Genomic DNA, 27,884 nt, shown 5'->3' on the forward strand with positions numbered 1-27,884 from the left:
CAGTATAGAGTATGTTCTCTATACTGTGCCCCAACTATGAAATCCTGGGGCTGCCATTGGAGAAGGATTAGAGCAAATCGTCTTTTATTTATTAAGCGTTTATACAAGTGGAACATTTTTGTATTACAAGTACAGTTCTCACATTTTTATTAGTACTAATCTATATTTAATTTTTAAATCTTAAACACTTCCCCCCCAAACCCCGAAATGATGCCAGTGATCGTATACTAAAAATATATTTTCTTCGTCTATTTATAAGTTGGTGAACCTGATCGTTCTATTTGTCATGAAAAAACGGCTATCGATGAACGGCAGTTATATCTTTTTAGAGACATTTGGTACAAAATATTTAGTATATCATCCCTTAAATTTGTTTTCCATCCTTATTTATCAAAATCACTCACCTATATATTATAATCTCTGTTTAAGTGTTAAGTAGTTGGTATGCCTGACGGTGGCAATTTGGTGTGCAATTGTTTTACCCGCCAAATTATAGAACGGGTGTAAAACACAAAACAAGAAAGGGAAGAAAAATGTCGAGTAAAAAAGACGAAAGTATCGAGATTATGGAGGTAGATAATTCCAATGAAAGTAATCAAGCTTCTACATCGAAGTCTTCTACGCAGCAAACAGACCAAAAGAAAAGTCAGAGTAACGCCCCATGGTAAGTATTGTGTAGTTTCATATGCGCTTGTTAACCTAGCCTATATTATGCTAGTGAGTAAGTAACTAGGCATCAAAGTCTTCTACGCAGCAAACAGACCAGAAGAGAAGTCAAAGTAACGCCCTATGGTAAGTATTGTGTAGTTGCATGTACGCTTGTTAACCTAACCTATATTATGCTAGTGCGTAAGTAACTAGGCCTAGGCATTGTCAGTTACATAATTAGGAAGATTTGCTTTCTGTCTTCAAAGTAACACCAGTGTTCATGACTGTAAATATGTTTAGAGTAAATCCGTGGATAAATTTCAGAACACGATTCCTTCCTTTCCCTCTTACTTCAAAATTCCAACTTTGTGCACATAAAATAAATTATTGGCACTGAAAAGTGTCTTTTCGTAAGCATGATGTTGCACATTCGACAAATGCAGACAAATCTGCTCTTTTTAGTATTTTAAGATATGATTGTCAGTGAGAAATCCGTATACTGAAATGTTGCCAAGTTCTGTTACAGGTAATGTATATTTCGTTATTACAGTTAAAAATGTACGTTTATTTGTCATAAATATAATCATCCGTTCTCGTGTCTCTGATTAGGTCTATGGGGGTGGAGTGTGAGATATTAGCCTCCAGTTTTCTCGTTCATTCCACATATTCTGGGTTCATTACTTCCAATCATGATTTCCTTCTTCATTCCACATCCTGTTTCATCTCATCTTTTCATCTTATACTAGGTCTTCTGAGAAATATTTGTCCATTAACTTTTAATGTCAGTGTCTTCTTTGGTAATTTTTCATCACTCATTCTCATGATGTGCCCAAACCATCTACTTTTGTTATCTTCCAGTTTATCTTTCAATTTTTTGGTTACCAATACGTTAAGATTTACATATTTCGTTATTCTTTATTCTATTTCTTCTTGTTTTCTGTTCTATCTGAGAAAGTATCTCACCTCTGTTGCCTGAATTCTGCTTCGATCTTTTTTTTGTCATTGTCCATGTTTCTGAATCATGTGTAAAAACTGGTTTAAATGTGAGTTATAGGCTTACATTATTTTCTTGTAGTTTACGTAAGAAAGGAAGACACGTGCTCGCCTCTAGCAATCCTTGCTCATAGGTACACAGTTCGCTTCCCCTCACACCACTGTAAGGAGAGAAGCAAGGGTCTTGTATAGCACCCCCTTTCACGGAACAGGGGCCCCAAAGACTTGCACTGCAGCTTGACGCTTATTGCACTTAACACTTCTGTCCTGTGAATTATATTTACTGTAGACTATAGCCAAACTGCTGCGCTCTAGTACAAGCACAGCATGTTGTACCATGAACATAACCTGGGCTATGGTATGAATGATGATGATATGTGAATAAAGGATGGTGAAATGAGTCTGGGCCCAGCGCCGAAAGTTACCCAGCAATTCTGCTCAAATTGGTTGAGGGGAAACCCTGGAAAAAACTCCTACCAGGATTTGAACCTGGGCCTGCTTGTTTCACAGTCAGATGTGCTAACCGTTCTCCACAGCGGTGGACATATTTAATCTATACTCAATCATTACTTTATTCCATTTCTAATCTTCATTCTATCTCTTCTATCACCTCTCAAAATCATTATGTCATCTGCATACTTAAATTCTTTTGTATCTGCTGTATAATTTTCTCTTAAAATCTTATTTCATATGTAGGATTGCCAACCCTCCCGTATTTCCCGGGATCTCCCATACTTGCCTCTTAATTTTGAACAGTCTCCCGACTCCTGAATTTTTCTTCTCTTTGAGCATTTTTCTCCTTATTTTTGCTTAATGTAAAAATTATTATTCTAAGCATTTGATTTTGCCGTGAATGATGATAGAATGTATGATGAGTTTTGTTGTTCAAGAGATTCATTAAAATTTGCAGGCTTTTTAGAAGGTAATGCTTGCTAGAAATGGGTTTTAGTGCTCACCCGTTTACAATCAAACAATGTTAATTTTATAAATTTGGAAAAACTGACTAGTTTGTTGTATGCATACCAAGTAGTAATGCTCATACAAAGAGGGTGTTTTATCTCATGAACAATTGGACAGATGTTTGAAACAGGAGCATGACACATCTCATCAAATCAGAGCTGCAAACTACAGTTGACTTCAACTATTACACGAGACAAAAATCTGTCTCAAAATACAAATTTAAGCCTAGCTAGTAGAATAAAGTTGTTTTTTAGTAACTGAACCGAATATACATCTTGATTACACAACTTTTAACACTATATCACTTCGGGATATGTATTATATGTCTTTCTCGTGTTAAATTTTATCATACCAATGAAGCAACATGATTACAAAGAAGAGCTAAACACAATCAAATACATAGCACAAGAAAACGGATACAACCCCAACATAATACGAAAGACAAAACATAACCACAAAAAACATAGGAATACAACACAAACACAAGAACATAGAAAATACATCACACTAACATACGAAAACAAAAACACACACAAGATTGCAACATCATTCAAGAAATTAAATTACAACATCGCATACAGAACAAATAATACTCTACAAAAACATCTCAACACACAAACAAACAAATACAACCACACAGGTGTATACAAACTCAAATGTAACACCTGCAACAACTTCTACATAGGACAGACAGGCAGATCATTTCAAACACGTTACAAAGAACACATCACAGCCATAACAAAATTACAAAACATCTCCACATATGCAGAACACATCACAAATGCTGACCACACCAACAGAGACATCAACACAGACATGGAAATTCTACACATCCAACCAAAAAGCCAGAAACTAAACACACTAGAACAATACGAAATATACAGACACACAAAAACACATCCAAATGAAATTATGAAGACACAACTCAGTTTCAGAACAAACACACTCTTTGACTCCACATTACACTACACAAACACACCCCCACAGGAAACAAAACAAAAGGTGCCAAGACCAGCAATGACCAGTTCTGAAGAAGGTCGATAACAGACCGAAACATGTAAACCAGGTACGATAGAATTTAACACGAGAAAGACATATGATATATATTCCGAAGTGAACCGAATAATTGATCTATTTTCTATGTGAAATTTTGTCGATTCCTTAGTTTCTCGATTCCTTAGAATAAAGTTAGCAACCCTATTCCTATATCATTAATTATTTACAGTTTTGCAGATGATAGCCTAGGTGATAAGATGCTGCTCTGTCTTACTCTGTTTCTTGGCTTATGTTTATTTATACTTTATTGTATTTATATTTTCAGGATTGAAAAATTTAGGCCTCAGACCTTCAAAGATATTGTGGGAAATGAAGATACTGTTGCAAGACTCGAAGTGTTTGCCAATACTGGAAATGTTCCAAATATTATTATTGCTGTAAGTATTGGAAGGTCTGAGAATCGTTATTAATAGTGCTACAGTCACCAGCATTGTATTATTGTACTCGTTTATTGTAGGCCTACAGTTCCACAACAAATAAATGGGCCGCCTAATTTTACTAAGTTCCAGATACAACTCGTTGTGCACCTGTACTCGTATGTATGCTATTTGTGGACAGTCTTGCAAAGCTTGTTGCCTACATTCAGAAGAACTGCAACCAAGACTCGGCCCATTTTTTTTTTCTGTTACTGTAGGCCTATTATGCATTCTTGTAGGTTATTTTTGTAATCACTGTTATGTTTCGAGCATTTAGTATGCTTTTCTTTATCATTGAGCAATAATTTGGATATGAGTATTTTTCGATAAAGTACTGGTAAAGAGGTCATTGCATACCATAATGCATTTTCTTATTTTTTGTCGCTAATAGTTGATTTTATTTTATTTTATTGGGTTATTTTACGACACTGTATCAACATCTAGGTTATTTAGCGTCTGAATGATATGAAGGTGATAATGCCGGTGAAATGAATCCGGGGTCCAACACCGAAAGTTACCCAGCATTTGCTCGTATTGGGCTGAGGGAAAACCCCGGAAAAAAACCTCAACCAGATAACTTGCCCCGACCGGGATTCGAACCCGGGCGACCTGGTTTCGCGGCCAGACGCGCTGACCGTTACTCCACAGGTGTGGACGCTAATAGTTGATCTGTATAAATTGTTAATTTTTTCAATCTTTAATTTTAATGTGAAATGTTAATGCTTAAGTGTCAAATGAATAAACTCTCACGAAAATTTCAACGTATGACATCAGTTGCTTGCCAACGACTAGTAATCAATTTGAAGCGAAGGTAAGCTGGGGAATTTTTCCCCTTCTGGATTTTTTTCCACAATTTCTGCATTCATGTGTTTTAATATTATTAGTAGTCCCCTGATGTGGAGTAACAGCATATCTGACTGTGAAATGAGCAGGCCTGGGTTCAAATCCTGGTTGGGACAAGTTACCTGGTTGGAATTTTTTTAAGGTTTCTCCTCAACCCTTTAAAACAAATGCTAGGTAACTTTCGGCACTTAGACCCTGGACTCATTTCACTGACATTATCACCTTCATTTCACTCAGACACTAGATATTTTTCCTGAAATTGCATTTTCGAAAAGTTACTTTTTTTTCAGTACAACGGTCAAAACGTTTTCTCCTCTAGCGTGAATTTGCTGTAGTGAGCATATTCTGAATGTCGTTTGTAAATATTACTTGAATTTCAACATTAAATCAAAATAATTGATTAAATGGCGATCTTACTTATGTTAATTGTGTAAGCATGTGTGGCTTACAGCTGTTTCGGACACAACAGGCAGCGAAGTTCGAGATGACGCCAAGATCTAGTAGGCTCTGAGGATGGTGTGAAGCACCGAAACAGCTGTAAGCCGCACATGCTTACACAATTAACACGAGTAAGATCGCCATTTAATCAATTATTTATATTCAAGTGTTAAAGGTAGTGTACGAAAGATTCAACATGGATTAAATCAAAGTTATTCTTCGATATAATTTTAAACTTATGCCAAAAATACTATGCTACGTTTGTTATTTTCATAATACGATTTTGTAATTGATTTGTGAATTATCTAGTAGGCCTACCTATTAATTTATAAAGTAGACTGGAAAGACTTATTATGGTACCAGAAGTTGAAAATACTCGTATAATGCTTGTGCCACAGTAGGCCTACTGGTAATTAAAATGAATGTTAGCACTACTACTGCTCTGCTACCAATAATAATAATAATAGTAACAAGAACAATAAGAACCAGAATAAGAACAAAAAGAAAAAGAAGAAGAACAAAAACAAGAACAACAATAAAAACGAGAAGAAGGGGAAGAATACATAATATGCTATCACAGCCTAGTATATACAGTCACGAAGCTCTAAACGTAGTAAATATGCATCCATAGATAGTTGCTGACCACTACGATCGCTACTATCACCTCATCACAGGCAATACGAAATAGTACGGGCACAGTCTATTGTTCCTAGTACCCTCAACAACTCAAGCTTCGTGACTATATATACTAGACTGTAATGCTATGGTATCAGTGCACTTTGAAAGGGAATATGTTGCAATTATTGATAGGAATACTAAAAGAAAGTCAACAAGAAATTCCTTCTCCTTCTACTTCTACATTTTATCAATTCGAACACTGGCAACGAGTTACACCACATTATTCTGGTGTCAGTTTCTTAACAATAGCAATGAGTTACATCACGCTGTTCTGACCGTGGCTAACGAGAAAGACGTGCTACAGCGCGACGTCACATTCTTAGTCATAATATGACCAACATTGAACAAGTTTATACATAAATGCACGTTTAACATGAGTTTAATGTAGCAATTCCTTTGTTTTTTAGAACTTTGAACATGTATTTATATTAGGTGATTGTCAAGATGGCCATGACTAGACCATGATAATCATGTGGCTCCAATTCGTGCCGAAGCCTGTCTTTCTCGTTAGCCTCGATTCTGACTTGCTTAGCAACAGATCATTCAGTTGAAACACAGTAATTCCAGTGTAAATACTTGTACAGCTATATTGATGGTTAAAAGTGATACCTCGTATCTGTAAATTTGCAGGTGAATCGAAAAAAATGTTCTAAAATTTAATTTCTCTCAAAATAGACGAACTTGTTGCACAGCAACTGGTATGTGAAAAAAAAAAAATTAGATTCCACTTTATCCATATAAAGAAAGTTTTCCCAAATTTTCTGTAAACACAACTTATGTCCAAACATGGATAAAAACTTTACAAGAAGATACTTAAATACCTCATAAATGTAAATATTTGTTTTGTTATCGAGATATTAAAATATGTTTTCGTTCTCCTATAAAATTGAATATTTTTTACGTAAACGAGATTGCTATTAAACACCATTGATATTTTTCTGCTTTGCAACATCTTCTACTCGAAGGCAAAATGTTAGTTAACTGTCTAATTTTATGAATATACTGTACTAATAATGTAGTTAATCTAAAAGACCATTTTTGTAGATACTAGGTATCACTTCTTAGCCATCGATATTGGTATATATTCACTAAAGAAATAAGGGAAAATAATTTAATAAATAATAATACAACACACAAATTACATTAAATTTATTTCACTCTCAATCATATTTCACAATCCCTACGATTAAGAACCAATTCATTAAAAATTTAAATAACATAGTAACACCCAACAGAAAACATAAACATTTCACGCAGTTATAGGGATCCTGTGAATTCTCTGTCACTTTTTTCTACTGTGGACAGTTGTGTTAATATTGACCCGTCAATTGCCTGTGTTAAATGAATAATTTTCGTTGTTGTTTTTCCACCACAATCTTATGTTTGTTTCAGGGTCCACCTGGCGTAGGAAAGACAACTACAATCCTGTGCCTTGCTCGTATCCTCTTGGGACCAGCATTCAGCTCTGCAGTTCTGGAATTAAACGCTTCGAATGACAGAGGCATTGATGTCGTGCGAAACAAAATCAAAATGTTTGCCCAGCAGAAGGTCACTCTGCCACCAGGGAAACACAAAATTATCATCCTGGATGAGGCAGACAGGTATGATTCTTGTAATCAATATTTAATAGTCTTCAGTTTGTTTGTGACTGAGCATAAATAGTGTGGGTTTAACCTAGATGAAAGTGTTAGATTTTTTCTTTCAGATGAAAAAATCCAAAGTACAGGTTTCTTATATTGAGAAATGAAGTTGGGTGTCATGTAGGATTCTTGACATTTATAAAATTTTGGAAAACATACTATATATCTTTCACATGTTAAATTTTATGTTACCTTGTTAACATGTTTTGGACTGCTATCAGCCATCATCGTTGCTGGTTTTGGCACCTTTTGTTTTGTTTCCTGTAGGGGTGTGTTTGTGTAGTGTAATATGGAGTCAAGGAGTGTGAGTGTTCTGAAATTGAATTGTGTGTTGAGAATTTCATTTGGATGTGTTTTTGTGTGTTTGTATATTTCGTATTGTTCTAGTGTGTTTAGTTTCTGGCTTTTTGGTTGGATGTGTAGAATTTCCATGTCTGTGTTGATGTCTCTGTATGTGTGGTTAGCATTTGTGATGTGTTCTGCATATGTGGAAGTGTTTTGTAATTTTGTTATGGCTGTGATGTGTTCTTTGTAACGTATTTGAAATGATCTGCCTGTCTGTCCTATGTAGAAGTTGTTGCAGGTGTTACATTTGAGTTTGTACACGCCTGTGTGGTTGTATTTGTTTGTTTGTGTTGTATGTGTGCTGAGTATATGTACCGATTTGTTAAGGTGAGAATCTGTGATTAAAAAAAAAGGTCTATATGATCCTCTAGCCTTTGCTCCAACTATTATTCTAATTGCTCTTTTTTGTAATAAGAATATATTTTTACTATTTGCAGAATTTCCCCAAAATATTATTCTGTAGGACATAATGGAATGAAAATAGGCAAAATATGATATCTTTAAGATACTGCTGTTTAGAAATTGTTGTAACGACCTAATTGCAAAGCATGCTGTACTAATTTTGGAGATTATTTCTTTAATACTTTTTTTCCAGTTTAATATATTATTAATATGCAAACCAAGTATAATTTGATTGTTTATTATGAATCTATAATTAAATTCAATTGAAAATCTCAGTATCTCTAAAAAGTGATTTTGCTGGTTAACCTGTTGGTTGAGTTGTTTGTTATAAAATGTTTTTTTCTAGTTTCATCTTCAAATGTAGTATAGTTGAAAACTGATATAACAATAAACCCTGTTGCAATGATAAATTTTATCGGTCCTAGAATATTTCCGATGTTTTAAATACATTTTATCCATCATTACAATGATGGTGAAATTTTTTAGAAACTCCTATTGAATGATGAAAACATTATAATAATTTTTTTATATACTTGGTTTTCATGTTCAATATTCTGCTTTTGACTTGGTAATGCCCTTTTAAAAATGTTCTCCTGTTATTTTGTTTACTCTCTTTCATACTTCTGTTGACCTATCCTGATATTTTGTGCAAGTAGCGTGTTACAATAGAACTCTACCTGCTTCAAGGACACGTGACTGTTAACAGGATTTGCCTTTATGGTTTCTGCCACTCGCAACTTTCAGATTCAGCTGTTAGTTGTTATGAATCCATGGGTAACATAAAAACAAATCTGTTTGGAGACTAAATTAGCTGCATTTAGTGATTTAGATAAGATATTGAAGCAGATTGAAGTGACTAAGAGGTATGGGTTTGCACATTCAACATTGGTAAAGAAACACAACGAAATAGAGGGCAGTGTGGTAAGTGGTAAAATTAATCCTGAACATAAGTGTTGAAAAACTGTGGCAGCAGAAGACATTGACATTACTACCCTGAAGTGGTTTAATGTCTCTAATATACCACCGGAACATTTGATTATACCAAAAGCAATAAGAAACATATTTGTTGCTGAAAACCAAAAAGACAAAAGAGAATATAATTACTTACTTACTTACAAATGGCTTTTAAGGAACCCGAAGGTTCATTGCCGCCCTCACATAAGCCCGCCATCGATCCCTATCCTGTGCAAGATTAATCCAGTCTCTATCATCATATCCCACCTCCCTCAAATCTATTTTAATATCCTCCCATCTACGTCTCGGCCTCCCTAAAGGTCTTTTTCCCTCCGGTCTCCCTACTAACACTCTATATGCATTTCTGGATTCGCCCATATGTGCTACATGCCCTGCCCATCTTAAACATCTGGATTTAATGTTCCTAATTATGTTAGGTGAAGAATACAATGCGTGCAGTTCTGCTTTGTGTAACTTTCTCCATTCTCTTGTAACTTCATCCCGCTTAGCCCCAAATATTTTCCTAAGCACCTTATTCTCAAACACCCTTAACCTATGTTCCTCTCTCAGAGTGAGAGTCCAAGTTTCACAACCATACAGAAGAACCGGTAATATAACTGTTTTATAAATTCTAAATTTCAGATTTTTGGACAGCAGACTGGATGATAAGAGCTTCTCAACCGAATAATAACACGCATTTCCCATATTTATTCTGCGTTTAATTTCCTCCCGAGTGTCATTTATATTTGTTACTGTTGCTCCAAGATATTTGAATTTTTCCACCTCTTCGAAGGATAAATCTCCAATTTTTATATTTCCATTTCGTACAATATTCTGGTCACGAGACATAATCATATACTTTGTCTTTTCGGGATTTACTTCCAAACCGATCGCTTTACTTGCTTCAAGTAAAATTTCCGTGTTTTCCCTAATCGTTTGTGTATTTTCTCCTAACATATTCACGTCATCTGCATAGACAAGAAGCTGATGTAACCCGTTCAATTCCAAACCCTGCCTGTTATCCTGAACTTTCCTAATGGCATATTCTAAAGCGAAGTTAAAAAGTAAAGGTGATAGTGCATCTCCCTGCTTTAGCCCGCAGTGAATTGGAAAAGCATCAGATAGAAACTGACCTATACGGACTCTGCTGTATGTTTCACTGAGACACATTTTAATTAATCGAACTAGTTTCTTGGGAATACCAAATTCAATAAGAATATCATATAATACTTCCCTCTTAACCGAGTCATATGCCTTTTTGAAGTCTATGAATAACTGATGTACTGTACCCTTATACTCCCATTTTTCTCCATTATCTGTCGAATACAAAAAAATCTTATCAATAGTCGATCTATTACGCCGAAAACCGCACTGATGATCCCCAATAATTTCATCTACGTACAGAGTTAATCTTCTCAAAAGGATATTGGACAAAATTTTGTACGACATCAACAAAAGTGATATTCCTCGAAAGTTACCACAGTTGGTTTTGTCCCCCTTTTTAAAAATAGGTACAATTATAGACTCCTTGCATTGTTCTGGTACAATTTCCTTTTCCCAAATAGCAAGTATAAGTTTATAAATTTCGCTATATAATGCACTTCCACCCTCTTGTATTAATTCTGCTGGAATTTGATCGATACCTGGAGACTTGTACTTTTTCAGATTTTCTATCGCAATTTCGACTTGTGAAAGCGTGGGTTCGGGTATAAATGGCTCAGCAGTTTGTATTTAATTTCGTCCCAATCATTTCTATTTGGCCTATGTATATTTAGTAGTTGCGCAAAATAGTTTTTCCATCTGTTTAGGATTGATAGAGAGTCTGCAAGCAAGTCACCATTCTCATCCTTGATCACGTTTACCCTTGGCTGATATCCGTTTTTAAATTCCTTTATACCCTTATATAAATCTCGAATGTTTTTATTTTTACTATTTGTTTCTACCTCATTCAGTTTTTCCTTCAAGTAACCTCTCTTTTTATTCCTAATTGTACGACTTGCTTCCCGTCTTTCATTGAAATAATTATCTCTCTTCTCCTCAACTGGATCCTGTAAGAATTTCAATTTTGCCTGTTTCCTTCTTTCTACTACCATGCAACAATCTTCATCAAACCACAGTTTCTTTTTCTTAGTTTCATAATAACCTATGCTCTGCTCAGCTGCAATTTTGATACTATCTCTGATATTTTCCCACATGCTATTAACATCTAATTCTTTCTCAAAAACAATATAATTACTGATTTAAAAAAAAAAAACATGCCTGAATGCTAAATGAATTTGTAGGCCTACTTCAAGTAGAATAATCAAATGTGAGTAAATGTTATTTCATGGTTTGTAATTTTGTTTTATACTTATTTCTACTGTATTCTCCTTCAGAACATAAATATGGGTAACATTTCATAACCCCTCAATACAACAATATCCCTGATATAACAATACAATTTTTATAGTCCCCAAAAAAGTTGTATCGAAGTTCGACTTCATAATTTTGTCAATGTTAATGTTAAAAGAGTGGGTGATAGCAAACACCATTGTCAGACTTCACAATTAATTGTGTTATGTTGTTGCAGCATGACAGAGGGCGCTCAGCAGGCATTGAGGCGTACAATGGAGCTGTACAGTCGAACAACAAGATTTGCTTTGGCTTGTAATAATAGTGAGAAAATCATAGAAGCCATTCAGTCAAGATGTGCCATGCTGCGTTATGGTCGGTTGTCTGATGCCCAGGTCTTGGCTAAAGTTATCGAAGTGTGTCAGAAAGAACAGGTGAATATATGTTGTTGTTGTTGTTTTCTAATGCCAGGTGTTTGACAATAAAGTCATTTGACCTCTTGCACTCCAATATTTTTCAAAGATATTATCATGGTCAGCCACTGAAGCACAGATTTTGAGGTGTTCCGAATCCATTTCTTGATTTGAATTGCACAATGGGCAGTTAGGAGACTGATATATTCCAATTCTATGCAGGTGTTTGGCCAAACAGTCATGGCCTGTTGCCAATCTAAATGCAGCTACAGACGATTTTCGTGGTAAATCGGGAATTAACTGTGGATTATGATGCAGAGAGTTCCATTTCTTCCCTTGAGATTGTGTTATCAAATTTTGTTCGTTGAAGTCTAAGTATGTAGATTTAATAAATCTTTTCACAGAGTAATATGTAGATTTAGTAACAGGTCTGTAAGTAGCAGTGCTGCCTTTCTTTGCTAAAGCATCCGCATTCTCGTTTCCCAGGATTCCACAATGGGATGGTATCCATTGGAATACAATTCTTTTATTGAGTATTATTAATTGAGAGAGCATTTTAGTTATTTCTACTGTTTGACATGAAGATGTGTCTAGAGACTATTGGTAGAATAGCTACTTTGGAGTCTGACAATATAACTGCATTTTTAATAGGTGAATGTATTCATCACTGTCTAGGTAGTGAGTTTAACAATAGTATGATATTCAATACAATTAAAATTATTAGGCCATTAGACATTCAGTAATAGGCTTTGTCACAGATACTCTGAAAAACATATAAGACATTTGAAAAACACAGCTGTAATTGAAACGGTAAAATTTAATTAAAACAATGAAAACACGAAATATTTTGAAACTGTAAAAATTAATGAAAACACTTCACACTTAATGTATTAACTGTAACAAAATATAAATAAATTTATTTATTAAAAACAATTCCATGCAAATTTGTGTTAAAAACCTCATCAACAGAGTAAAAAGAAATATTTAATAACCAGTTATATAATGTAGTTTTAAAGCTGTTGATTGCTAAATTATACTATTGACTGGAAAGCTTATTATATAATTTCATCCCCATAACAGAAGAGTTTGTGTTAGTCTTATGTAATCTACAGTGTGGAATATTAATTTGTTCACTATTTCTAATTTCATGATCATGTATATTGGCCACTAATGAGTCGATATTATGTCAAGTGTAAAGTACAAGATCATGTATATACAAATTTATAACAGGTAATATCTGTGATTGAAAGCAAGGAGATGCACTATCACCTTTACTTTTTAACTTTACTCTAGAATATGCCATTAGGAAAGTCCAGGATAACAGAGAGGGTTTGGAATTGAACAGGTTACATCAGCTGCTTGTCTATGCGGATGACGTGAATATGTTAGGAGAAAATCCACAAACGATTAGGGAAAACACGGAAATTTTACTTGAAGCAAGTAAAGAGATAGGTTTGGAAGTAAATCCAGAAAAGACAAAGTATATGATTGTCTCTCGTGACGAGAATATTGTACGAAATGGAAATATAAAAATTGGAAATTTATCTTTTGAAGAGGTGGAAAAATTCAAATACCTGGGAGCAACAGTAACAAATATAAATGATACTCGGGAGGAAATTAAACATAGAATAAATATGGGAAATGCCTGTTATTATTCGGTTGAGAAGCTTTTATCATCCAGTCTGCTGTCAAAAAATCTGAAAGTTAGAATTTGTAAAACAGTTATATTACCGGTTGTTCTTTATGGTTGTGGAACTTGGACTCTCACTTTGAGAGAGGAACATAGGTTAAGGATGTTTGAGAATAAGGTGCTTAGGAAAATATTTGAGGCTAAGAGGGATGAAGTTACAGGAGAATGGAGAAAGTTACACAACACAGAACTGCACGCATTGTATTCTTCACCTGACATAATTAGGAACATTAAATCCAGACATTTGAGATGGGCAGGGCATGTAACACATATGGGCGAATCGAGAAATGCATATAGTGTGTTAGTTGGGAGGTCGGAGGGAAAAATAGCTTTGGGGAGGCCGAGACGTAAATGGGAGGATAATATTAAAATGGTTTTGAGGGAGCTGGGATATGATGATAGAGACTGGATTAATCTTGCTCAGGATAGGGACCAATGGCGGGCTTATGTGAGGGCGGCAGTGAACCTCCGGGTTCCTTAAAAGCCAGTAAGTAATATCTGTGATTGTATGAAAAGTGATCGACAATGTTCATGATAGTTTGATGTACAAAAATTCTAATGGCTTTCTTCTGTAAACTGAAGATGCTTCCAATTTCGGTACCATTTCCCCAGAAAATTAATAGTTATTTTTCATTCTTATCTAGAATTTCCGCCTTGATTTCTTTAATGTATCTACTTTTGTTCTGTGACGTTACAAATACAAAAATTAGAGAATGTATTCTGTCTCTCATTCAGACACTTATCTATGGCCTTTTTGAAGTGTACTGGTGACAATCTTATTGCAGAACAAACTTTGTATCTTAGTTACTGTGTGGCAACAGTGTCAATTGTAGATAACAACACATTGTTTGCAGGTTAGTTGGTCCAAAGACTGAAAACAAATGTAGAGATTCCCAAATGGAAAACTATTGAAAGGAGAAGAGAAATACTTTCAGAGTAGCCCTCATACCTAGAGTTGATGAATTGATAAATCTGTTCCAGATCTCTTACACAGAAGACGGGTTAGAAGCTATCGTGTTCACTGCCCAGGGAGACATGAGACAGGCACTAAACAACCTGCAGTCCACGTACAATGGCTTCAAACATGTCAGCAGCGAGAATGTCTTCAAGGTAAGTGGCAATGAGCAGAACAAAATTGAGTACCTACACTCTTATTGTATACCATGCACCATAGGAATTTCAATGCTAAAATTTATGTTTTGTTATATTAGATCCCCTAATTATTATTATAGAAGAAAATGTCATTAAAAAGTTTTTTTTTTTTTTTGTAGAGAAATAAATTTTGCATCCATTTGTTTTATTAAATTAATATTTTTATTACGAGTGTGTTTGGAATTAATTAAAATTAAAAAGTACTTATGACCATCTTTAATGAAAGCTTAATTACAGTAGGTCATGGATAACTGACATTGTTGTTTAAAATAAAATAGTGTAGGATCCAACCAATTAGACAATTATATCTTTATCCCCTTTGCTGTGGAGACCTTCTGTCCTTGGAGTCATGACGCTAAAGTTTTGGTATTTCAAATTGGCCAAATTTTTATCTCCATTGCTGGTGATCGCCATTGCACTACTTATTTGCATCAACGCTTAAGTATTGCTATTCGACACGGAAATGCAATGAGCATTTTATTTACTCTTCCCAAATCCAGTCCTTTGGACGAATTCTTTCTTCTGTAAAATTTATTAAGTATTCTGTGTGTAAATATTTGTATTTAGTACAGGGTGGGGCAAAGGAACCAAGTGTTTTTAAAATAATCATAAAACAGTTAGTTTTTGTTTTCAACACATTTTATTCGTAGAACAACGTTTGTGAGAACATACCATTTCAATTATGAGTGGAAAATTACATCTGGCATGTGATGTCCGTCTGTGTTGACGCATTGTTTAAGGCGCTGATGAAAATTCACCTCTATTCTTTCCAGGGGATCTCTGTTGATTTGGGTGATGTGTTGACGTACTGTGTCCTTTAATTCATCTAATATTCGGGGCTTATCCTCGTAAACATGTGCCTTTAGGTACTCACATAGAAAAAAATCACGTGGACAGGTCAGGGGACCGAGGGAGCCATGGAACATTGCCAAATCTCGAAATGAGACGATTGGAAAACAGGAGGCAAAGAACTGCCATTGACGCTCTGGAGATATGCGCTGTGGCCCCATCTTGCTGAAACCACCCATCTTGTATGGGTGTAAATGTAAATCGCCATGCAAAATCCGTCTTACTGTATGATTGCTGAGAGGCCTGGCTGCGCAATATCGCTTATCTGACTGAAAATTTTCTGGAGTACGCACTCTGTGTTGGGGACCGGGCGATTTATTCTTCAGTATTGCGCCTTTTTTTTTTTTTTTTAAGATTTTTTAACCCAACATAAGATTGTGTCACGCACGGGAACAGAATCATTGCGATTAATATTGAATCTGTAGCAAAATTCACGCCATATTGAGGTCACCGACTCGCCATTTCTAACAAAACAATCATACGCAAACATGCGTCCACTGCTCCATGATGCCGACTGCAGGTGAAATGCTATGAGCCACGAAATGGACTGTCACATGCCGCACGTCTCTCCCTTTCATAATGACCGAGTACAAGCCATTTAAAAAATACTTGGTTCCCATGTCCCACTCTGTATTATGAATTTAATATTAGCACATCTTGTAACATTGTATTTACTCTAGTTTATTATCAAGATAATGTAAAAGACTTTATACCAGTTATAATAAAATTTAAAGGGGATATAAATGAATGTGACATCAATGTGAATTCATTTTTTATAGATTAACAATGAAAATACTGATGTTCACATTATTTAATGATAAATTAGTAAATCACAATAAATGTTCAAATAGACCTCCATAGAACATTTCAAGTTTTTTGAGAGCAGACTGAATGGCAAAAACTACTCAACCGAATAATAGCAGGCATTTCCCATATTTAATATTACAATATTTATAATGTTTTAAAATCTGAAGTGAATTTTGAATGGTCTTATATAGCCTTAAGTAACTTAGGTACAATATCTACGAATATAATGTGATAAAACCGATTAAATGGGTTACATTTCTCACAAGCATTTAACAGAAAACCTAATAAACTCTATACAGTTCAGTAGATAGTGTCCGCACCTGTGGAGTAATGGTTAGCGCGCCTGGCCGCGAAACCAGGTGGCCCAGGTTCGATTCCCGATCGAGGTTTTTTTCTGGGGTTTTCCCTCAACTAAAATGAGGGTAACTTTGGTGCTGGACCCCAGACTCATTTCACTGGCATTATCACCTTCACCTCATTTAGACGCTAAATAACCTAAGAAGTTGATAAAGCATCGTAAAATAAACTAAAAAAAATAGATGCCGAATCATTGATGGTAAATACTCCATTTTCACTATAATGTGATCACAGATCTTTGATTAAAGATGTAGCTGCGTGATAAGGATACACCAGTGTTAATCCTTCTTCATATGTACTTAATTTCAGGTGTGTGATGAACCACATCCTCTTCTGGTGAAGGAAATGTTGCAACATTGTGTTGATGGAAACATTGAAAAGGCTTACAAGGTATGTTTAATTATGTTGGAAGTTTGTGTAAAAGTGATATTCTATATGCCAGGGCAGAACAAATAATGAGCACAAGATCGCCACTGTAATGAAATATTAGTCTGGCATTCTAACATCATTTAATCTGCCCAGTTGTGTTTTGTTCTTTGTGCATGCATAATTTTACTCAAAAGTTATTTCTGATTTTCGTGTTTTTTGGAATTCAGATGAGATTTTTTGGCCTTTGATTTGTTCTCTATTCTTAGCCTTGGGTTTAGACTGGGTATCAGTTGAAGATTAGCTCCCAACTAGTAACTGGCCTCTTCAAGGCCTGGGTTGCACTAAAGGACGTCAGGTAAAATCTTCACTTAACATGACGGAGTGATTGTAATGACTTTTGGAATTCAGATAAGAGAAGGAGAGTTTTTTTGGTCTTTGATTTGTTTTCTATTCTTAGCCTTGGGTTTAGACTGGGTATCAGTTGAAGATTAGCTCCCAACCAGTAACTGGTCTCTTCAAGGCTAGGGATGTGCCGAAGGACATCAGGTAAAACCTTCACTTAACATGACGGTGTGATTTTCGTGTTTTTCGGAGTTTAGATAGGAGAAGGAGACATTTTTTGGTCTTTGATTTGTTCTCTATCCTTAGCCTTGGGTTTAGACTGAGTATCAGTTGAAGATTATAGTCGCGACACTGTTATTCCCGGCGTGACTCCTCCTCTTTGCTTACGTCTTAGGAAGTCAAGGCTCTATAAAGTCTAGGTAGGTAGTATCGTTCGCCATTTTTGTTTTTTCGTTGCTGAGCTACCAGACGAGGGATCTATTTGCCACACCATTAAACATTATCATGTCGTAGCTCCTATTATAATAAATAAAACACACTGTAATTCAGCAAATAATTGAGCGGCAAATAACGCCCTCATGTGCTTTCTGCGAACGCCAACGAAAGAGCCAAAATGGCGGGCGATTATATTAAGTATTTATCCAGCCTTAGGAAATGCATGACGTCTTCTTCAGCGAATCACAAGACGCACATATTTAAATGTAGCCGACCTGCAACGTGATTGGCTGCCAGAAATTAGAGCGACGGACCTATAGTAACTGGTCTCTTCAAGGCCAGGGATGCACTAAAGGACGTCAGGTAAAACCTTTACCTAACATGACGGTGTGATTTTCGTGTTTTTTGGAGTTCAGATAGGAGAAGAAGAGATTTTTTTGGTCTTTGATTTGTTCTCTATTCTTCCAAATTCTAAATTAAAACATACTTGGTTTTCTCTTTTCATCCTACATTTAGGATTAAGCTTTCCATGGATATGTAGAACCAACTATAGCAATTTTTCCATCCATATTGGTTTATGTGAATTTTGTTAACTTCAATGTAGTTTATCAGACTCTATACTTATAGAGTAGACACAAGAAGAGCTTGCCATGGAAAGTTGCGCAAACTTTCGGAAACGTTCGGGTGCACTCAACCTCACTTCGATTCGATTGACAAACTGTCGACAGTTCTCAGTCGTCTGTTGGCTTGATGTTTCGAGTAACACTTATCACAGCACATGTAACATAACTAATAACATAACATTGTTGAAAATACAGAAGCACGAATTTTTTTTACATATAAAATCAATTAATGAAATGACAAAGATGTTATAAGAAATATGTAATTGTTGAAAATACAGAAGCACGAATTTTTTTACATATAAAATCACTGAGTGAAATGACAAAGATGTTATAAGAAATATGTAATTGTTAAAAATACAGAAGCACGAATTTTTTTACATATAAAATCACCGAATGAAATGACAAAGATGTTATAAGAAATATGTAATTGTTTAATAATTGATATTTGACGTTGTAATAAAACACTAATACTATGTGATTTTATTAAAATGTTCTGATAACTAGAGTACTATGGTCGGTTTATTTTAATCTGTATATACTCCTTATGTTACGAGCGGAACCTGTTTCGTTTTTCATAAATTTATAAACGTTATAAACAATTCCCGAGTTTGACTCTGTAATGTTTCATTAGCACTTCCTAATTTAGAGTGAAACGGGGGGCATTGTTAAGTACATAGAATGTTATACAGAACTCTGTTATTTCACAAACACACTTGGAACTATATAAAACTCATATCAGGGATAAAACACAGAATATGTAACGCGCACGCTGGCTTCTACCCACTCTGCACAATACACTCCACGATACGAACAGTTCAAGACCGCGCTTTCGAATGTGCCCTGTAACAAGCATGGCGGCAGAAGGACTGAATATCGTTCTCTGCGCATCAGTCAAATGGGCAAGCTTTCTTTGCGCTTCTTCTACAATCATTGATGATTAGTGTTGTTATAATAGCTTGAAGTTGTGTAAATTTCGGAGAATTACTATTCTATATAGTAGTTAATTGTATTTCTCGGAACCATTGTAACTGTTACGACATGGTCAGGCATTACTCTCATATTGTGAAAACCATAGTATTTGTTACTGCACTGATTTACTTTCATTCATTCAATCCATTAATAATGGTTAATAAATTTTGTCCGAACTTAACCTTAGATTCTGTTCTAATGAGTCCTCTTGGGTGGGACAATCTAAAGGGTCTATCTAAAGTTTGACACACCTCCATAAATGATGTTTCACTCCTGTCCTTATATTTATGTGAAACCCCCTGATGTTTAAGGCCCATTCACAATGAAAATTAAACATAACCGTAACATAAACACAGAAGTTTGTGCCCAGGCTACCAAATGGGATCATTCACAATGATTCACATGAACATTGACATAAACATTGCTGTTAGACGTTAACATGAAAGTTTGCAAACTCCAAACTTTCCTGCTTATGCTTACGCGATTTGAAAACAGTACACAATCATGGAGGGCTGAAGTATACGACAGAATATGAGGAAATGGCGTCGTTATGTTTCCATGGTTACCAAGTATCTTTGCGGTTATGTTTATGTTCCCATCGTGAATGTTCTTAATTTTACCATAACGTTTACATTTTTAAGTTAACGCTTACATTATGTTTAATTTTCATTGTGAATGAGGCTTTATACAGGGACCAAATGCCTGTGAAAAGCGAAGTTGTTACTGCAAACCCAATCTGTCTATCTTCCAAACTTTGGATTTATATAACAATTTATCTCTTTAATTACATATTTTGTAGGGAAAAATTAATTAATCCGGAATGGGTCGACTTAGATCAGTGAATTTTGGGATAGAGTTAGACATATCTGAAAGACTTATTGTGCAATTATTGCTTTTTGTTTAAAAAAATTTGTGGCAGTTCATGAAGACATTGTAATCCAGATTATATATTTTTTTCTTTAGGAAAAATTGCCATTTTCTGAAATTCTCTTCAGCTTGAAATTTGTGGCAAATGGATCCGGGTCCATGACTGTCGTTTACATCATAACATTGGTCAATCAGCTTATTCCTTCCATTTTTAATAATCAGCTGTGGAGTTTGCTACAAGTGTGGAAAGGTTAGATGTCTTTCTTGAAAAAGAAAATGAAAATATGTCGAAATTCATTGAGCATGGATGTGAAGTCGCAGATTATTGGGTTGTGAAAGAATGACTGGAGGTAATCTAACTCCATTCCAAAATTCATTGATTTAAATCGAGCCATTCTGGATTAATTAATTTTTTTCTTACAAAATGTGTAATTTTTAAATAAGTTTCATAACAGACAAATTGTTATATAATCCACAGTTTGGAAGATAGATTGGGTTTGCTGTAAAAACTTCACTTTTCACAGATATTTGGTCCCTGTATAAACATCAGGTGGTTTCACATAAGTATAAGGACAGGAGTGAAACATCACTTATGGAGGGGTATCCTTAAACTTCTGGTAGAACTTACAGAAGCTTCCTAGATGGCAGCCAACTCTCTGTAGTTATCCTTTGGTTGTGTATTCGCCTGTGTAATGTTAAGTACATTATAAGACAAAGGAGATTAGGAGATAGCTATTCTATGATGGAAAACAGCGGGAAGCCAAGTGGCTAGTGCATCACAGTGCATAGAAAATTTATGTTGGTATAAAAATCTTAATTAACAATACATGACTGTAACTCTCACACACTGAGTATCATAGTAAACGATCATGAATTGTTTCAAATCTCTTTCACCACTCTCTCCTTGGCTGAATTAAAAAAAAAAGTAATGTTTAGTGATTCCATGCAAAGACATCAATTTAAGCAATTAGTAACGAAGGTAACAAATTTAAAAGACTCGAATGGTTGTGAGCAACGAAGTAACACGTGTTGTTCTGCTTCACTTATTTAATCTTGGCTAAGGTGGAGCTGACAAAAGAAAAAGCTGAGGATTTGATGTCCATTGAAATGAATTTGCTTGCATTCTTTATGATTTAAATAGTGTGCTTTTGTGTCTAAATTCTTTTGCACATTCTCTTTCTCGTCCCTTTCTTCTCTATCTCATCCGATTTTCCTCGTCTCTTCCACTCCTACCTGATTCTTCTGCTCTTCCTCGTCTGTTCTGCTCTTTCTCGTCCCTTCTGCCCTTTCTTGTCCCTTTTGCTCTTTCTCGTCTCTTCTGCTCTTTCTCATCCCTTCTCTTTGTCGTCCCTTCTGCTCTTCCTCATCCCTTCTGCTCTTTCTCGTCCCTTTTGCTCTTGTCCCTTCTGCTTTTCCTCATCCCTTCTGTTCTTTCTCGTTCCTTCTGCTCTTTCTCGTTCCTTCTGCTCTTTCTCGCCTCTTCTGCTCTTTCTCGCCTCTTCTGCTCTTTCTGGTGTCTTCTGCTCTTTCTCGTCCCTTCTGCCCTTTCTCGTCCCTTCTGCCCTTTCTCGTCCCTTCTGCTCTTTCTCATCTCTTCTGCTCTTTCTCGTCCCTTTTGCTCTTTCTCGTCTCTTCTGCTCTTTCTCGTCTCTTCTGCCCTTTCTCGTCCCTTCTGCTCTTTCTCGTCTCTTCTGCTCTTTCTCGCCCCTTTTGCTCTTTCTCGTCTCTTCTGCTCTTCCTCGTCTCTTCTGCTCTTCCTCGTCTCTTCTGCTCTTCCTCGTTCCTTCTGCTCTTCCTCGTCCCTTCTGCTCTTCCTCGTCTCTTCTGCTCTTTCTCGTCTCTTCTGCTCTTTCTCGTCTCTTCTGCTCTTTCTCGTCTCTTCTGCTCTTCCTCGTCCCTTCTGCTCTTTCTCGTCTCTTATGCTATTCCTCATCCCTTCTGTTCTTTCTCGTCTCTTCTGCTCTTCCTCATCCCTTCTGCTCTTTCTCGTCCCTTCTGCTCTTTCTCGTCTCTTCTGCTCTTCCTCGTCCCTTCTGCTCTTTCTCGTCCCTTCTGCTCTTTCTCGCCTCTTCTGCTCTTCCTCATCCCTTCTGCTCTTTCTCGTCCCTTCTGCTCCTCCTCGTCCCTTTCACCTGCGTTTCTCATCAACATTTTCCCCTTTCTCCTCTCTTCCCTCTTTCTCTTGTCTACATTCTCCTCCTCCTCCAGTTCGTTTTTGTTTTCCCCATCTTTATCATTTACTTTGTTAAGGACAACTTTCGTGCATCTGTCACCATATTAGTGGGACTGATCTCTTCATCTCTTTGCTACTTGTTTCCTATCCCCATCTTCATGTTGTAATTGTACACTTCAATTTTCAGATAATATCTCATCTCTGGAAGCTTGGATATGCAGCAGAAGACATAATCGGCAATATATTTCGGGTTACTAAAACTATGCAGATGCCTGAGGAACTGAAACTGGATTTCATAAAGGTTGGTGTAGCTTAATGTTCTTCAGTTTCGACCACCATATGTGTCCTGTTACGATATCACTCCAGCTTTTGCTCCCATTTTGGTATTTTATAATTCGTTGTGTTTGCCTGTTTGTCCATGTGGTCTGTTAAAGATTCACTCCGTGTTTTTCTCTTTTTAACCCTCTCCTGGATTCTTCTCACTTTTGAACTGAAATTTTATACTGTAATTTATTTCATTTACGCAATTTTCCAAAATATTGATGTACAAGATTAGATAAGAACCAACCATATTTTGGATTATAAGTGCGTTTTGTGTGCAGTCCAGTAAACCAAAGTTCATCTCATTTGGTTACATATTAAAGGTTTTATTGATGTATGCCTTTCGAATGATAGTTCAAGAAAAAAACACTACAGAATAAACTTCTTTCACAACGTGGCAATAGAACGGAATTATTGTGATACACACAAAGCATACCGTATTTTCTCGAATATTATCCCGCGCCAGTGGCGGCCGGTGAGACATTCTGGTGGTGATGCCAAAAATGAAAAAACTTGTACGCAAATTACCCTAGTGAAATTAATAATCGCAGTTCACGTTTGCATTATATTAAATAAAACACATTAATTAAACCAGCTATTTTACCAGGTGTACAGTTAATAATGTATCTAGTAACAGTTACAATAACATTTCCGAAACTAATAACGAAATTTACAGATACACATAATCAAAACTTTCACAGTATTGTTAGTCAAATAGAAATAACTTTTATATCTAGTAAAATTACTAGCAAAAACACACGAGATATTTTTAATAAACAATGGCATAGATAATAAACAAACACGTTTGCACTTTATTTAACTGGCCGATGAATCCAAGGCAGCGGCCTGAATAACACATGTTCATGTCCTGCACAGATCTCATGTATGCATCAGTACTATAGCAACAGTGTAGCGATATTTAGTTGCCGCAAAATAAAACAAATATTACACAACATTAACAAACAGTTTTACATAATATGAAAAAATATTTATCTTTCTAAAAAGAACCATGACTATCTCTGCGTTCAGTATAGTTAAATGGATAATAATTTACACATTCAAATCCGAGTTATGTGCATTAGTTTTGAATTGGCAACATTACATTAATATTTGGCGCGAAACTCTAACTCATAGACAAATAACGTCTCCAACAACCCTGCCATCTAGCGAAATTTCTGCATTACTGTGCTCTAGCGGGCGGAATATTAACTACTGAGTCAAACTGAATTCGGCTCAAAGTCTGCCATAAGAAACGCATATAAACTAGAATCAGTAGCCTTTTGTACAGTGTTATATGGACGCAGGTAGTGCCTCTGCGAAGTGGCTCCAACGTTCGGAAAAACGCTGCAAGAGTGCGTCCGGGTATGTGCGTGCGCTCATTCAAATGAAATACGAATAAAATGTATAAACTATTACAACTGCTTTCTAGGATATTTTTGTATCTTTCATTGGTGGTGCCATGGCACACTGGCACTACCCCAAAAGCCGCCCCTGTCCCGCGCCCTCGAATAAGCCATGTACTCCACTTTTGAAAAGCGGGGGGGGGGGGGGGGGATAAACAATAAAACAAACACGTATTACAGAAATAAAACTTTCAACAAATATACTCACGACAAATTAAAAACAATTAAATACAGTTCAGTTAACATTAAATTTTATCCTGGAACAAGGTCCTCAAGTCTGATGCAATTTTTACTTGCATGAAATTTATGGGCTGTAGCACGATTTCCATGTTCTTCTGCATCTTTGGTAATTTTAAGTTTTTCACTTCAAGGAAAGGATTACAATCTCTTATCTTTAGTGGTACTCATTTTCAGAATTAAAAATAATGAGGCTCATAAACTGTACACTTATCACACTTGATTCTGACACATGTACTGCTAATCCAAATACCATTTAACAATTGAAATACCCAATTGGGATGATAATGGCATGCGCTGTCACCTTAGGGCAGGAGGAAAATTGAGCAATATTGCCAACTTCATTTTGAATAAGCCATGTACCCGTATTTTTTACTTGTATATATAAAAAAAAAGTGCGAGAAAATACGGTAATATGAGAAAAGATTTGTCACCTTTGTAATAACTCATTTTTCATTAAGTTGTGTTGAAGTTGGTGCCTTTTGTGTGTAATTGAACCTTAACCTGTGTGTTCTACAGGAAATTGGAATGACTCACCTGAGGATAGTGGATGGTCTTACAAGTCTTCTGCAGCTAACAGGCCTGCTAGCAAGATGCTGTCAGGTGGCTATGGATGCAACAGCTAGTACATAGTGGCGAGTGTGTGTTGTGAACTTCTATGCCAACCAGTGCAGTACAAAGTGTGTCTCCTGCATGTGTAAGTGAAGTCTATTCATTTTCTTACATATACAATGTAGTATTAGCAGGGGCGGCTCGTCCATAAGAGCTGCGGAGCTGCAGCACTTCCTGCTTTGAAGGGAAAATAAAAATAATATTTATTTTAATTTTTAGAAGAATTGTTACAGCTTTTATTGGTAAATTGCTTTATATTTCATCTGGCCGGGAATATGTACTATTATCTTATGCATAATCTTTTTGCCCGCCGACTTATTGGAATTGACGCTGCATTCAAAGTCGTCCTGGGATCTGCAGGGTGGTCAGTTCATAGAGAGTGTGTCTTGCATGGTCAGGGGGTACAGAGGTGAAGGGAAGCAGAGGGAAACTGCCGCTGTTTAAAACCCATATCTCACTGCAGTGGCTTGCAGATCCAGGCCACAAGGGATCTTTCCTCTCCTCCCACACCGCTATTGTAATGCTGCATCAAATGGATTCTCTATTCCCTTGAAACTTAATGACAAAATTTTTATTTTCTTTTCACATACTTATTGTTGTAGAATCTTATCGAGTTAATATAACGAAATTGATATTCTCTTTTGCCTTATTATTACGTGTATATCCAGCCTCCAGCAGAACCTAATATTTGCCTTAACTAAAATGATTGCACGAGTAGAATCCTTTTGATATAGGACGTAAAATACGAAAGAGACTTCTTTCCCAGTTTTAGAAAATTGTTGACCATCAGTATATCTGAGTGTTGCTTTGGTGTGACGTCTTAATACCGTAACTTAACCAGTGCAAATTTGCAAGCATGAGTGTGTGTGAATTACAGAATATTAATTTTATTTTTCTCAACTTTCCCTTGCGGAGAATATTGATGTAATGAAGCGAAATTAAAGGGTCGTCCATTACCCGACTTAAATCTTACATAAGCTTCATCCAGCCGAAATAGTGCATATATGTAAGAAAGTATAACAATGAAATTGACGCTAAGCATTTGTGGTTACGTGGATGTGAACAAAAAAAATCTGTATTTTGTTTTCCTTGCCTCTTCGGTAGTGATGCTGCATGGACTAGGAGTGGTGTGACAGATTTAGGACATTTGCCTCTAAAAAGCAAAATGCACGAATCTTCGCAGTCTCACCTGAAAAATGTTATTTCATTGGCTGTGTTACGCAACTCATACTGCTGTGCAATTAAGTGAAACGAACAGAATAAACATTCTCAAACATAATCAAGAAGTGAGAAAAAATCGTGAAATTATTTAAAAAAAAAAATTGATTGTATCAAATTTTGTGGCCAATATGAACTTCCCCTTAGGGGACATGATGAAAAAACGATTCGAAGAACCCTGATGTGTTTCGTGGTTTGCTACAGTTCGTGAGTAATCTAAACGAGCCTCTCAAAAATCATTTGGAACATGCCACTGTTTAAGGTTATTCTAAGACAATTCAGAATGAACTGGTAGATTGTAAGTTGAGTGTCTGGCGATCTGAAATTCAGACTGAAATCGATAGTATTAGTTTTTGTTAGGGATTAGCAAATGGTCCCACAGACATCTCCCAACTAAGTCAGGAAGTTTTGATTTTTCGATATGTAGTGCATTTTTTTTTGTCCTATACTTATTAGTAATGGTATCAAGAAGTGAAATTTGTATGTACCGAAAGCTACTGCAGCTCTCCCAACCCACAAGTTCACGAGTTGCCACTGAGTACTAGTCTGAAATAAAATGTTTACATGTGTAACTCTTTCCCCAAGACAAAAAAAGTTGTATCTGACATGATGTCTGCAAATGATTAGTTGAAGAAACCACCTGTGTGCACTCTTATAACAGGTACACGGGGCTGCAAAAGGAATGCTGATACGAAATTATGTCGTTTTCCAAGGACTTTAGCAACCATGGCGAGGTGGAAAGCAATTTTCCTGAGATTAGTTTTTTTAGAACATGTAAATACGACTTTTATAACAGGTTCACGTTATTATGTAATATGAATTCATATTAAATTATTCATATACCTTTATTTTACATCATGAATAAGAATACTACACGAAAATAGTAAAACTACAGTTTATATGGTATTCCACAGCTGTCCTTATTATCCATGGATGTTGTCATTGTTACAGTCAATATATATGGCCAGTTATTTTACATATTGTATTAACAAAAAAGTATCAGTTTTATTATGAATATAAAATTTTATTACGGATACAGATACAGAGCTGAAAATTGAATATAATTGAAACAATAACTACACATTTCTCCTTTGCATGGAATAAAAAATTCTTTACAAAAATCAGGCCAGTTCAGATGTGTTTGTATAATAAATAAATTCTATTGTTTCCTAAGTGAAGTCCAGGACATCTGACTTTTTAACAAAATTCCAAGACAATGACAGAATTTTAAACTTATTTATAACTGAGATATTGCTGTCCGTTTAACATAGAATCTTGAATCTACACTTCTAGATTCATAATTAATGAAAAGTAAAAAACACAAAAAAATGCAACATCTGTCC

At 35.8% G+C, this 27,884-nt stretch overlaps 1 protein-coding gene across 2 annotated transcripts in view; it reads left to right on the forward strand.

The window, feature by feature from the left end:
* The first annotated feature begins 364 nt into the window (after positions 1-364).
* The window catches only part of LOC138695100 (replication factor C subunit 2-like), a 34,633-nt gene continuing 7,113 nt past the window's right edge, over positions 365-27,884 (forward strand). Inside the window, exons 1-8 of one of the 2 annotated variants that reach the window (XM_069819494.1) lie at positions 384-664; positions 3,923-4,034; positions 7,425-7,633; positions 11,943-12,138; positions 14,789-14,917; positions 17,282-17,362; positions 22,938-23,051; positions 25,231-25,408. In XM_069819494.1, coding sequence (XP_069675595.1) covers positions 534-664; positions 3,923-4,034; positions 7,425-7,633; positions 11,943-12,138; positions 14,789-14,917; positions 17,282-17,362; positions 22,938-23,051; positions 25,231-25,344 — 1,086 coding nt within the window. In that variant the 5' untranslated portion in view covers positions 384-533 and the 3' untranslated portion in view covers positions 25,345-25,408. Of the gene's footprint in view, positions 665-3,922; positions 4,035-7,424; positions 7,634-11,942; positions 12,139-14,788; positions 14,918-17,281; positions 17,363-22,937; positions 23,052-25,230; positions 25,409-27,884 lie in introns of both variants that reach the window. The other variant, XM_069819503.1, reaches the window with a different exon arrangement.

Source organism: Periplaneta americana, chromosome 1 (assembly GCF_040183065.1).
Source record: "Periplaneta americana isolate PAMFEO1 chromosome 1, P.americana_PAMFEO1_priV1, whole genome shotgun sequence".
NCBI classification, from domain to species: domain Eukaryota; kingdom Metazoa; phylum Arthropoda; class Insecta; order Blattodea; family Blattidae; genus Periplaneta; species Periplaneta americana.